General features: G+C 40.4%; 1 protein-coding gene across 1 annotated transcript; it reads left to right on the plus strand.

Moving 5' to 3' along the window:
• Positions 1-12,564: 12,564 nt before the first annotated feature.
• Positions 12,565-13,194, plus strand: LOC131145681 (uncharacterized mitochondrial protein AtMg00810-like). Its single transcript, XM_058094880.1, has one exon. The coding sequence runs from the start codon at positions 12,565-12,567 to the stop codon at positions 13,192-13,194; it is 630 nt and encodes a 209-aa protein (XP_057950863.1).
• Positions 13,195-14,009: the final 815 nt, after the last annotated feature.

A 14,009-nucleotide genomic window follows, 5' to 3' on the forward strand; every position in this document is an offset into this window, starting at 1 on the left:
GCAAACTCCACCTCACGATCTAGAGGTAACTCGGGTAAATCATCTGGAAACACATCCGGGAACTCGCTGACTACCCGAATATCCTCGAGCCTCAACTCATCCCGCGGCGGTTCCTTCACACAAGCTAGGTACCCCTAACATCCGTCCAAGAGTAGCCTCCTCACCTGTAGTGCCGATAGAATCTGTGGCGTCGAACGCACACACGATCCCACAAATTTGTACTCCTGCTCCACAGGAGATCTTAATACTACTACCTTCCTACGACAGTCGATCACAGCATAACTGGAGAACAACCAATCCATCCCCAGAATAACATCGAATCCTGACATGTTGTATACTACTAAGTTCGCCGGTAGTAGCTTCCCCTAAATTACCACCGGGTAGTCTTCCAACATCTTCCTACAGAATGATATACTCTCAGATGGTGTAGTAACAGATAACACATTGTTCATGATTTGGGTCTCAACCCCACATAGTTTAACAAAACTCATAGATACAAAAGAATAGGTCGCACCCGAATCAAACAAAATAGAAGCTTTGTTTGAAAGCAATATTAAGATACTTGTCACTACGTTCCCTACATGTTCAGCATCCGCTAGAGTAAGAGAGTATACTCTAACTGGAGCTATATTCATCTGAACGGTTCCCCAAGGTATCTGATTGCCCCCCCGGTTCACACTGGATGCAGGCACGTCTCGCTTCGGTGCATTACAATCGCGAAACATGTGACCTGACTGGCCACTGTTGTAGCAGTTACCCCTAAATGACCGGCACTCGCCTTTGTGCCATCTATGGCATCTAGTACAATGCCCACTAGTCTGGCTCCCCTGAGAACCCTGGCGCTCAGTGTTCTGACAGTAAACCGAGCCTTTGTTCCTCTTCTTCCACAATCCCTGACGAGATCCTAACTGAGAACTAGAAGATACTGTCCTCTTCCTCGATTCCTGATCCACCTCATCCTCTCGAATACCAGTCTCAATCACCATGTCTTTATCCACCAACACTGAGAACTTGCGGATCTAAAGCGTACCTACTAGTCTGCGGATATCCTTCCTCAACCCCTTCTCGAACCTTCGAGTCTTCTCGTACTTGCTCAAGACCAGGCACGGCGCAAAGTGGGATAACTCTATATACCGAGCAACATACCCTTGCACCGTCATATCTCCCTATGACAGCAGAAAATTCATCCACCTTCGCATCACGAGTGGAGGCCAAGAAGTATCTCTTAAAGAATACCTCCTTGAAACGGCTCCAAGACATCTTCGAAACACCGACTCTTTGCCTTTCCAGCAAATTCACGGCAGTCCACCAACGCCCCGCCTCCCCAGACAATTGGATGGTAACGTATAGGACTCTCTACTCATCTGTACAGTGGAGGACTTCCAGAATCCTCTTGGTCTTCTCGACCCAGTCCTCCACTATCGTTGGGTCATGTCCCCTAGATAAAGTCGGAGGATGCATGCACGTGAACCTCTCAATGGTGCACCCCATAGCAATAGGAGAGTGTTCGCGTCTCCTCACACTCTACCTGATCTCCCTCAAAACCTACCTCGTCAAAACTTGAGGCACAAATGGAGAGTCATCACTCGTAGTCTCCTCGGAGCCACTTCCCAGGTCATACAGCTAACACAACACATACAGCTAACACAATTACCTACAACTAATCGTGTTAACTACTCCCTGCCAGGTCCAAGTATGTCCTATCACACCGACACGAAAGTCATCAATGGTCTACCCTTCTTTTACTGAAATCGTCATTCTAGGAAAAACACGGAATACCGCCGACAAGTCTCGGTCTAGCAATGGAACAACCCTCAACCAACTCTACCCACATCCAATATCCTATACTCTGGTATGTACACATAGCTACAACTAGTCAACAAGACCTAGCAACCTGGTTAGCTCTGATACCAAGCTGTCATGCCTCGAACCTAGAAATGGGACCCAGGGGTGAATTAGTAACCTAACATGTCCCTGTATCATACAAATAACAACGATACAGCATACAAAATGTACACAGTGGAAAAGGTCATTCTATACAAGTACTGTATCATACCAAAGTCTATACAAAACAAAACGAAGTCCAGGCTCCATACATACAAAATGTACATATGGGTGCCAGCATACCCCAAAACAGCAACCCGCGAAACAAAAGTCTTAGCACTTACCCAAGCGCTACCCGCACCGGCCACTATGCTCCCAACACAAGGGCGCTAGTTCTGGTTACTCGAAGGACCTTAAAAATATGTACGTGCAGCAAGGGTGAGACACCTCTCAGTAAGGAAGAATGTAGGTTATATCGGTGTGTGGCATTTGAGTGTTATCATGACGCAATACATACACAGTTAAATATAGTTCCAGTACCAATTTCACAACAGTGCATACATGCACACACACATGATCAAGCAATCTCGGTGTCGTCACACCCTTCGGCCCAAAGCCGGCCCGTGACATACGACATTGGCCCGTAGCCAACCCGCGAAACACGGCGCCACCGGCACATTGCCAGTCCCAGACTCCTATGGCTTTGTACCGGCACTAACTAGTGGATCCATACCCTTCGGCGATCAGTCGGGATAGGCTTACGCCCTCAGATATAGAATCGGACGCTCTGCCAACCTATGGTCAGCGATTTCATACGCCCTCAAATATAGAGCCAGACACTCTCAGTGCCTGGAACAAATTCAAAACTTCGTTCCTACTAGCATTTCAACCAAAATACAACACAAACATGCATGCTCATATAACCAAACAATCCACACCCATTTGGTAATCTAAAATCATGGTTTTCCAAACACATACAGTTTAAAACAAGTCAAGGCACGGTCATCCTTATATCACAGTAAAAATCATCATATACATACGGTTTTCAACAAACCAAGGATGCAGCCCAATACCCCTTTTTTTTCCAAAACTGTAATCATGAAAAACTCATAGTTTTCCCCGTTAGATCCCCCCAAATGAGTAGCCAAAACACACACGGGACCGTGAACCACAGTTCTATCGAGTCCGATTTCAAAAAATAGTCGACATAAACAGATTCCTTTTACCTTTCCCCTAAAAGATCAATCCCGAACTCTATGGCTCCTAAACAGCGAACCGAGTTCTCATAATCTACAAAACACAGTATAAAAAATACTCACGACTCCGTCCTCTACCAAACTACTAGATCAGAAAAGAAAAGCGAGTCTTACCTTGATTTTAAGCCGAAACCTGAAAATCTCTGCAAATGGGATTCCGATCCATAGGTTTTGTAAAGAATCCTTACCTGATCCTCGTGGCAATGTCAGATCGTCGATTCCAACGACGAACAGCGAAGAAATCTAGAGAGAGAGAGAGAGTAGGATGAGTTATAGAGAGAGAGGGGGAGGATTTTAGTTTTCTTAGTGATTAAGAAATGAGAAAGGATATTTATAGCCCTTTGACCCGGCTGCCCTCGTCGATGAATGGTGACTTCATCGATGAGGCCCTGTAGTCAGTTCGTCGACGAGACAGTGACCTCGTCGACGAGCCTGAGATCCCCAGTTTCCCGAAATCTCTCAGCTTCTCCTCATCAACGAGCCTCTGAACTTCGTCGACGAGCAGAACAAAGCCTTCGTCGAAGAAATCTAGCTTCATCGACGAAGCCTGCTCAAATTCCAATTTTACCCTTCTCTTTATTATTTAAACTCACATGTCACCGTTCGGATTCTTACAACTATACCTATGATGCTTCCTTGGAGTTTCAGCTAGATGCTAAACTTTATTAGATGTGTCAAGAACCAATTCAATCTATTGTTGATTTTTATTCTCAGACTAATCATCTTTGGGAACAATTATCTGCCTCAGATCCAAAATTGGAATGTTCTAAAGACATTCTGATGCAAGACGGGATGGTAACACCCCCAAGATGATGTATGACGGGGATGGGTGACCTAGTCCTACCAATTTCAACCCTCACAAGCAAGCATATACACTCAAACACTTTAAATTAAGAATTCAATTATCAATATAAACACAATAAAGCATGTCATATCTCACATGTTTTGGGATTTTGAAAATGTGTATGATGCAGCTCAGAAATAAGTCCCAATTGATTCTTTCATAAAGATATTAAGTTAAATGCGGAAAGATGCAATTTCAATGTTTCAAGAATTAAATTCTAAGCTTAACAAACAATATTCCCACAATTGATTTAAAGCTAGCAAGTATCAATAGTGATCAAATTCTAATAGCTCAGATATGCTCTTTTTAAACATGGGAGTTTAGATTTCAAGCATGGGATTACACAAGTTTAAGCAAGGCTTTAAACAATGTGAAATAATATTGAAATTAATTTAAGAATTTGGGCAACTACAGTCAACTGTGGATTAAAGGTCAGTCGCCTGAAGAATTTAAAAACAAATTTCTGGAGTGGCATTGTTGGGTCAGCCAACTGATAGAAGGACCTCAATCAACTGACTGAGATTTCAAACAGAATACTGAGAGTCAGTAACAGGTTAGTCAACTGACCATCAGAGTTAGTCGCCTGACCCAGGTTTTATCCAACTGACCGTCGGGATTAGGTGACTGACCTGCTATGGGTTTGAACTAAAATGTAAGGATTCAAGGTGATTTCGCACCTAGAGCTTATGGGGCTTCAAGTAGGGGTTTTTCCAGTGTTTCAAGGGTTAAGGAAAGATGGTTCAGTTCAATTCACACAAATTCAGAACACACTTTGGAATTCCTTACTCAAGCTTGAAGTTGCAATGACGTTGTTGTTTAGCTGAATGGTCCAAACAAACACTGAAGCTATCAATAACTATAAAGGATACCTTGATGATATTCTTTAAGAGTTAGACTAGCACTTGAAATTCTTTGGCACACTTAATATTTGGATATATATATTCAACAAATAAATGATGGTTTGTTGGCCGTGTGGGGGGGTAATTTGGTAATGGTCGTGTGGATGATGGATGGAGGTCGTGAAAGAGGGGAATGAATGGAGATGCTGGATAAATATTGGTCTCACACCAACTGATCTCTAAGGAGAACGGATGTAGCCTCTCGCCACTCAATCACAAGGATCGAAACAAGCTTAGACAAGCTTACAAAGACAAAGTCTTTTCTTTAATTTCAATAACAATAATTAATACTCTGCTATTCCAGCTCTTTACAATGGAAATATATATAAGAGACTTAACATGGGGAAGGGGAAGACGCAACCATAACTATCTTAAGCTGGCATAGGGGACAAAGTAAATGAAAACAAACAATTCCCATGTAAGCATGGGAGACAAGAAAATTAATTAAGACAAATTACAAGACACAATAAATACTTCAACACAACTTACTAAACCTAATAAATACTAAACACACTAGCAAGCTAAGTTGACTCAATACTTATTACAACTTTAAATATGCAATTACATGTCAAAGGGGAGGCCCAGCCACATGGGGCCTAATATGGAACCGTGTGGGGCCACAAGAATGTGTGGGGCCCACAATGGGACTTGATCTCGAGCTTGCTTCGGTATCTCAATCCAAGTCTTTCTCACACTGAAACTTCTTCTAGATACTCCATGAAGTTCCTGCATAGCAACAAACAAAAAGGGGCATTCGGAGATCTTCCATGTGTCAACATGTCGGCAAAGGAAATGTGGACATCTAGAGGTCGTCCACATATCGTATCATCTACAAAAGATATGGGCAACGCATGTCGATCCCCATCACATTCAAACGTTTGCTACTTGGCTTGATCGACGGAAGTTTATACACTTTATGATGGCTCTTCGGGATGATTTTGAATCTACTCGAGCCTCTCTTCTTCATTGTTAACCATTTCCGATTTTAGATGATGCAGCTTCTAAACTCATCTTTGAATAAACTCGTCGTTCCACTATGAAGATGCAATCTCCTAAAATGGTCCTTGCCACTACTTCTCGTGGTACTCCATTGTCTTCCACTGGTCGTTCATCATCCCAATCTACCTCCAAAACTGGTTTTGCAAGTGGTGTAAATGTAATGGTCATACCATCAATGAATGTACAAGTTCCAGTATTCTAAGCAGCAACAAGCTTCCTAACAAACAACTGCGCTCGTTCCATCAGCTTCCTCTACACTCGAGACTCCATCTCAGTCCCTTTCTCTCATTGCAGCTGACGTGAAAGACTTAATTCACTAGGTTTTGTCCCAATCCCTCCACTACCTTGTCCGTCACCCCAAGTAAATCTCAGTGGTTTGTAGACTCTGCCTGCTGTAATCATATGACATCTGATTCCACCTATTTCTCTCATAAAACCGCTCTTTCTCCCAATCCTACCATATATACTGCTGATGGTTCCTATATGCCTATTAGTCACGTATGGTTTACTTCTACCTCTAATTTATCTGTTAGTGATACTTACCTTGTGCCTAAGTTATCCTTCAATCTACTTTCCATTGGACAAGTTTGTGAGTTAGGTTTTAACCTGAAATTCTCTACATTGACTTTTTGAGTCCGATCTCTGTTTTGATTCTAACAAAGCACATGTTTCTCATGTGTATATTCAGTGTTTGAACAGGTCTATGTCTTGGCATGCACATGTGATTAAAGGAATGGAAGCCAGAAAGGACTTAAAGCCCACGCACTCCTAGCGAATTCCATGGGAAAACAAAGAGCAAAAGAAGAAGACATGAAATTTCTTGTTGGAATTGCATTTAGTTTATATTTATAGGTCTGTAATATTATCGTCTGTAATATTTGCATCTCATGCATGATAAGGGTTGAATGCTCTAAACACAAAAGACCATAGACGAACCACTAGGACCCAAAAACCTTAGCACAAAGGTCGATTGACGCTTGATTTTTTGGCTTAGTTAAAAAGCCTCAGTTGACCAAACCATGGCGTTATAAACACCTCAGTCGACCGAATCTGTTAGAAGTCAAATCTCAGTCGACCGAATCATGGCGTTATAAACACCTCAGTTGACTGAATCTGTCAGAAGTCAAATCTTTGACTTGGCTTAGGCAACCGAACGACTTTTGAACTAAACTTCCACGATCGAGCGACCTTAAAAGCTGACTTTTTCTACCATCCCCATGCGACCGATTATTTAGTTTTAAAATACCTTGGTCAACCGACCTTATCCACTCGGAAAACCGACCAATACTCACGGGCACCTGAACCTACGAAGGTTTGAAAAATCGCCTTGGTTCGGCCGACCTGTACTGTACACAGCCAATTGAACCCAACTTAAAAGGCAAAATTTTTGTGTCTGTTCGGGCGACCGACTCTAAGCATCGGGCGACCGAACCTCTTGAGTTCGTAAGTTTTTACCGCGAGTAATCAGGATTAATTTTTAATTAAACTTTTCAAAAATATCAGTTGTGTCCCCAACGGTTATATTTTTTTGAAAACCTATAAATACTCTCTCATTTTTCCTGATTAGGAACTTGATTAGACATAAGATTAGCCAGATTTTCTCTCAAAATTTTTCAAAATCAAGCATACACTTATACTCTCTTTTATTTTTATTACAAAAAGTATTTTAAAATAAGAGAGTTCTATTTGCTTATCCTTTTCATTTGCAATTTCATTGCAACTTGAAGAGTGTTTGGTTTTATTGTTGTGTGACTATTCATATATCAGTTCTAAGCTAATAATCTCTCATACTCATACATTTTGAAAAACCCTCTTGAGAGTTAGCTTTGAGATTTTTCCATATTATTTCATATTGATAAATTTTCGTTGGAAAAATCTCTTAATTGCTTGTGAGTCTTTTGGCAAATTGATTGCAAGACTCAAGAGCTCTTCTTGTGCATATTGCTAAAATTAATTTTTGTAAGCCATAACCAACGTCTCCTATACTTTATCTTGAAAACATTTTGGAGATTTTATTGCACGCATTACATCTTTGAAGTGTTCTTAATATAAGTTTCTTTCAACTCAAAGATTATTATCTCTCACATATTTCATATACTTTCTTTTGAGAGATACACTTATTCACATAAACTCTACTGAGCATAAATCTTTACCATATAAGAGTGTATTGAGCATACTATTGTATATCATCTGCTTGTATTAGAAGCATTACATTTGTACAAAAATATTTGATTATATGTTGTATTCTCAACATGTGGTTGGAAGAGGGAGACTAGCCCTGTTAATAGTCCCAAATTACTCAGACTTGGTTAGGAGAGCACCAGACTGGTTCAGACCCGATTAAGAGAACTAGGTGCACCATCCTGATAAGGTGTTGTAATCGGTGTCGCTCCACCCGTTAAGCGAGCCTTAGTGGAATCCTCTTGCTTGTGAGCTTGAGGCGGGAATGTAGGCAAGTTTGGTCGAACCCCAATAACATTTCTTGTGTTTGATTTTAATTTCCACAATTTAATTTTTGCACTTGAATGTTAATGTTTTCATTATTGAGAATTATTGAAAAATACTGAGCCTGCTATATTTGTTTATTTATCTGCTCAGTTTTACATTGTTGGAAAATTGGTATTTGCTTAAATAGACCCTAGGTTGAGCGACACTGATTGTGGATTTGAATTGAACCTATGAATAAATTTTTAAATACCCAATTCACCCCCACCCTCTTGAGGATACACCAATTCCAACACTTTAACAAGTGTGTTGATGTACAGGATTCACATATGGGTCAGCTGCTTGGGACAGGCCTTAAGTTGGACGTCTTTTCGAGCTCTTATCTTAGCAAATTCCTTCCTCAACAACAACATCCATGGCTGCTATCGCGGTCACTTCTAGTTTGTGGCACTCCCGATTGGGTGATGCTTCACTTCCACGTGTCCATTTTTTGGCCTCTCGGGGTCATTTAGGTTCTGTTAGTTTTCAGTCTTTTGATTGTGTTTCATGTTGTCTTGGAAAATAGATACATTTTTCTTTTAATAAAAGTGAATTTTTTTCCTATACACCTTTTGACTTAGTTCATTTTGATATTTGGGGTCCCGCTCTGACTCCAAATGAGGGGGGATCTCGTTATTTTGTTATCTTTATAGATGATTACATTTGTTATACTTGGATTTATCTTTTACAGTATCAGTCTGAACTCACAAATGTTTACCAAAATTTTCACAAAATGGTGCAAACTCAATTTTCTTGTACCATTAAAACTTTTTGTTCAGATAATGCCATGGAATATAAGAATAAGTCGTTTCTTACCCTCTTACAGCAAAATGGGATAGTATCTCACCATTCTTGTCCATACGCCTCATAACAAAATGGTTGAGCAAAACGTAAACATTGTCACATTATGGATATGGTAAGAGCACTTCTCATCTCTGCTTCTCTTCCAGAACGTTTTTGGGGTGAACCTGCTCTTACTGTTGTCTACACCATCAATTGTGTTCCCTTACCCACTATACACAATAAAAGTCCGTTTGAGCTTCTTTATGGTAAGGTCCCTAACTATTCATTACTTCGAGTTTTTTGTTGTATTTGTTTTGTCACTCTTTCTACACACAAACGCACCAAACTTGAACCATGATCTAGTCTCTGTTGTCTTCTTGGTTATCGTCTCACTCAAAAAGGTTATTATTGCTATGATCCCATAGCCAAGCGTCTTCGTATTTCTCGTCATGTGGAGTTTTGGAAAACATAAGATGTTTATAAGTATTTCTCCTTTTCCGCAGTCCTCTTCCAGTTATGCTCCTATTTTTACTGACCCATCTATTGCTTTAGTCCCTAACTCCTTTGCAGAGATGCTAAGCTCCTCAAACGTTCCTTCTTCAACTGTTCCTAAGTCATCTAATACATCTGCTGATACTCCTAATACATCATGTAACGTCCCTCATTAAAAATATAATGAAATACATCAAATGGTCAACCCGAACCCATGGGTAGCGGGGATACCTATCAAACACAGCGGAAAAACATAGCAACAGTAAAATAAAATCACCATCATCCAACCATAATGCATAATACCAGAGCTTTCTATTAACATTAATATACTATTTATATGTGCATTCTCCAAAAGTCAAAAACAACACTAGGACCATACAACAAAAATCTCCTAGTCCTAGTTCAATGCTTACCCTTCTAGTAGGGAAGCACCAATCACTCAACGGCGGTCCTGACCCGCCGGTCTCTCTGGGTTTCCTGAAAAGTTAATTAATGTTGGGGGTGAGACACTTCTCAGTAAGGAAAAATAAACTAAATACAGCTGTGTGGCAACATGAACATTTAAAGTGCTTATACATATACAGTACATTTCATAACTCTAGTAATAATCATAATATTATACTGGATGATCATGTACATTCATATTTGTTAATAAATCATAGCATACATAAGCATCTGTTATCACTGTAATAACATACATAAAAACATCAATTGTAACTGTAGTACTGAAAATATACCCAGGATGAATAGCTAGCTAATGTCATGTGTTACCCCCCATGACAGGTTGTGCAGCCCGAAGGCGGGACCCGACAATGGCTGGCCAACCACTGCCGAATCAAATATGTCTGTAAGTACGATGGGCCCGCCACACCCTGGTCCGGACTACCAAGTGGACGTCCACACTCTATTAAAAGCCACATTGACTATCCATCTCTCATCCCCTCGTGGGACGGTTAACACTAATCTGAAGTAGATATCTGATCTACACATATAGCTACGGTACCAAGCCCTGAACTGAACTAAACTAACATCCTGACTGTAATAACATATAATACATGAACATACATAATATCATCACGGCCTCGTGCCGAAACATAGATACGGCCTCATGCCAAAATCATAGTAAATACAGTCTCGCCCAATAACATAAATATATGGCCTCACGCCAAAATCGTAAATACGGCCTCGTGCCGATAACATAAATTTGGCCTTGCGCTAGATACATTTCAGGTATTTACATTTTGAAAATAACTCATTTATCATATATTCGTTAACTCAATATAACATAACCCATCTCTCCAAAATACCTGAAAATGTGTTTTACTCTTACTAACATTCATATCATACCCCATTTCACGTAAAATAATATTCATGCCACACATGCTCTATTAAAAGTTATACTTCATATTCTAAAATAATGATTTTCTGACATCTCATACAAACATATACATTTTAATCATCATAGCAGTATTTTCCCAATCGTACATTTCATTCATAATAAACAATATAACATATGCTTTTCTAAAAATAAATCTACTCATAATCAATAATAGTTTGCATGGAAAAGAACTACTTTAATTTACTCCCTTACCTGACTACTGAGAAAGCCCCTCAAATTTCCTAACCTGACCCCCGTAGGATTTCCTACTAAATACCCTAAAACTTAAAATCCCTAGTACTAAACATCAGTATTTTCATGTATACATCAATTTCTATAACTACCATAAAGTCTAATTTTGCTTCAAAAGTCTTACCTCAATTTTGGGATGATTTCCAACTTCGTTTTCCTTATGATCCGCCCCGGCAGACTTATGGAGATCTCCGCTAGGATCATCGTGGCAGCTTCGGATTGTCGATCCGACGACTAGTGAGGCCGAAAACGAAGAGAGAAGGGATAGAGAGTCGTAGAGAGAGAGAGAGAGAGGAGAGAGAGAGAGAGGCTTCTTCAAAATGATATTTTCCCTAGATTTTTCATACATATATACAGTAGAATTTGTCGACGAGCCCGACCTTCGTCGACGAGTTCTTCACAAATTTTGTCGACGAAATCCACTCCTCGTCGACGAAATTCAGTCAGCTCAGAAACCCCCTCTCGACATTTTCTCGTTGACGAAGCCCTATGTTCGTCGATGAAATCTCTGAAGCCTTCGTCGACGAAACCCTGTGTTCGTCGACGAAGCTTGGCAGCTTCCTTCTTTATTTTATTTTGTTTCCATTCCCTCTTCTTTTCCGTCCAAAAATGCAATGTTGTCGACGAACGCGGAAGTCTACGGCCTCCATCTGTTTCTATTTCTATTTCCCTCTCTCTTATTACTCAAATTTCCATTTTAAATTCGGGTCCTTACACATCAACTGCACCCAAGCCTGTCCAGATACCTGCACTCCGTCAATCCACTAAAGTAAGAGCCCCTCCTTCTCATCTTCAAGATTATCATTGTTATTATGCCCTTGCTACTCTTCATGAACCTCATAGTTATCATGAGGCTAGTGCTAGCCCTCTTTGGCAAAAAGTTATGTCTGATGAACTAAATGCTCTCACTAAAACTCATACTTGGGACGTGGTGGATTTGCCTTCTAGGAAGTCTGCAGTTGGATGTAAGCGGGTTTACAAAATCAAAGGTCGGTCAGATGGATCAGTGGAATGATACAAAGCTCGCCTTATTGCAAAGGGTTTCTCTCAGGACTATGGTGTTGACTATGAGGAGACTTTTGCTCCTATTGCTCATCTTACATCTATTCGATATTTGCTTGTAGTAGGTGTTATACGTCATGGGCAACTGTTTCAGATGGTTGTCAAAAATGCATTCTTGAATGGTGACCTTGCTAAGGAAGTTTATATGCATCCTCCACCTAGCTATGATCATCCTCCTTGCAGAGTTTTCCATCTTCGTCATGCTCTCTACGGCCTCAAATAGGCTCCTTGAGCCTTGTTTTGTTAAATTTAGTTGTGTTGTTGCTCAGTAGGGCTTTGTCGCTGGTGCCTATGACTCTACACTTTTTCTTCACCACTGGTGCTGGTATGATTCTTATCCTTCTTTATGTTGATGACATGATCATTACAGGAATTGATCTCTCTAGTATTCGCGATCTTCGGCACTTTTTGAGTCAAAATTTTGAGATGAAGGACTTAGGGCAGCTTAACTACTTTCTTGGTCATGAGGTTATTTCCAATTCAGATGGTTATTATCTCTCTCAGGCTAAGTACGTGCCTAACTTGGTTTCCAAAGCAGGCTTGACCAACAGCAAAACATGCACTTCTCCACTTGAGCCTAATATTAGGCTTCTTACTGATGGTGAATCTCTTCCAGATGCTACTCTGTATAGACAACTGGTCAGTAGTCTCATCTATCTCACTCTTACCCACCCAAACATTTCCTATGCGATTCACTTGGTTAGCCAGTTTATGAGTGCACCTCGCTCTACTCACTATGCTGTCGTTCTTCGTACCTTACCGATCGTCGCTCCACCATGGGTTATTGTTTCTTACTTCACACCTCTCTCATTTCTTGGCATAGTAAAAAGCAGACTGATGTTGCCCAATGCAGTACTGAGACTGAGTATCGTGCCCTTGCTGATACTACAACTGAACTTTCATGGTTACGATGGCTTTTGACAAACATGAGTGCTCCTCAAACGACTAGTTCCCCTCTTTATTGTGATAATCGAAGCATCACCTAGATCACTCACAATGATGTCTTTCATGAGCATATCAAGCATACTGAAATTGATTGTCACTTCATTCGGCACCACTTTCAGCAAGGCACCGTACATCTTCGATCCATCTCCTCTGAAGATCAACTTGCTGATATTTTCACGAAGTCTCATCCCCCTAATCAGCTACGTGAACTTGTTTCGAAACTCAAGTTGACTTCATCATCTCGAGTTTGAGGGGGGATGTTAGAACATATGTTAGAATATTCTGATTTTATGTTTATTTTATTATGATTTGATTCTTTATATATTTATTATCTTTCTATTATTGTTTGGCTTCATTTGCATATAAATAGATCTTCTATTATACAATTAGATATAAAGAAATATACAGAATTTTTCTCCACAGTTTCTTTCTTTCTTCCTTCACCCACCAGGCTAATTCCCAAAAACAGTGAGTCTACCTTGCCGCCAACACAAAACAGAAATGGATGAAGCACTACCTCTTCTGGTATACCAAAAATGATTATGACAACTTCAACCAGTCGAAGGGTTGCTCTGTGTCCTGCTCTCTACGAGATTTAATGACAATATTGAGGCATTGAAGAATCTCTCATAAGGTGGGGCTAGTAGGATTGTTTGGTTAGTACATTGAGATCGTTGTGAAGAAACTGTGACAGCTGCTCCATGCATGTTTCATTTGCAAAACTCTTCTTTCACTATTTGATCGACAGGTCACGGGCTAAAAATATAAATAAAAAAACGACAGGTCACGGG

The sequence above is a fragment of the Malania oleifera genome, chromosome 13 (genome assembly GCF_029873635.1).
Source record: "Malania oleifera isolate guangnan ecotype guangnan chromosome 13, ASM2987363v1, whole genome shotgun sequence".
Taxonomy (NCBI): domain Eukaryota; kingdom Viridiplantae; phylum Streptophyta; class Magnoliopsida; order Santalales; family Ximeniaceae; genus Malania; species Malania oleifera.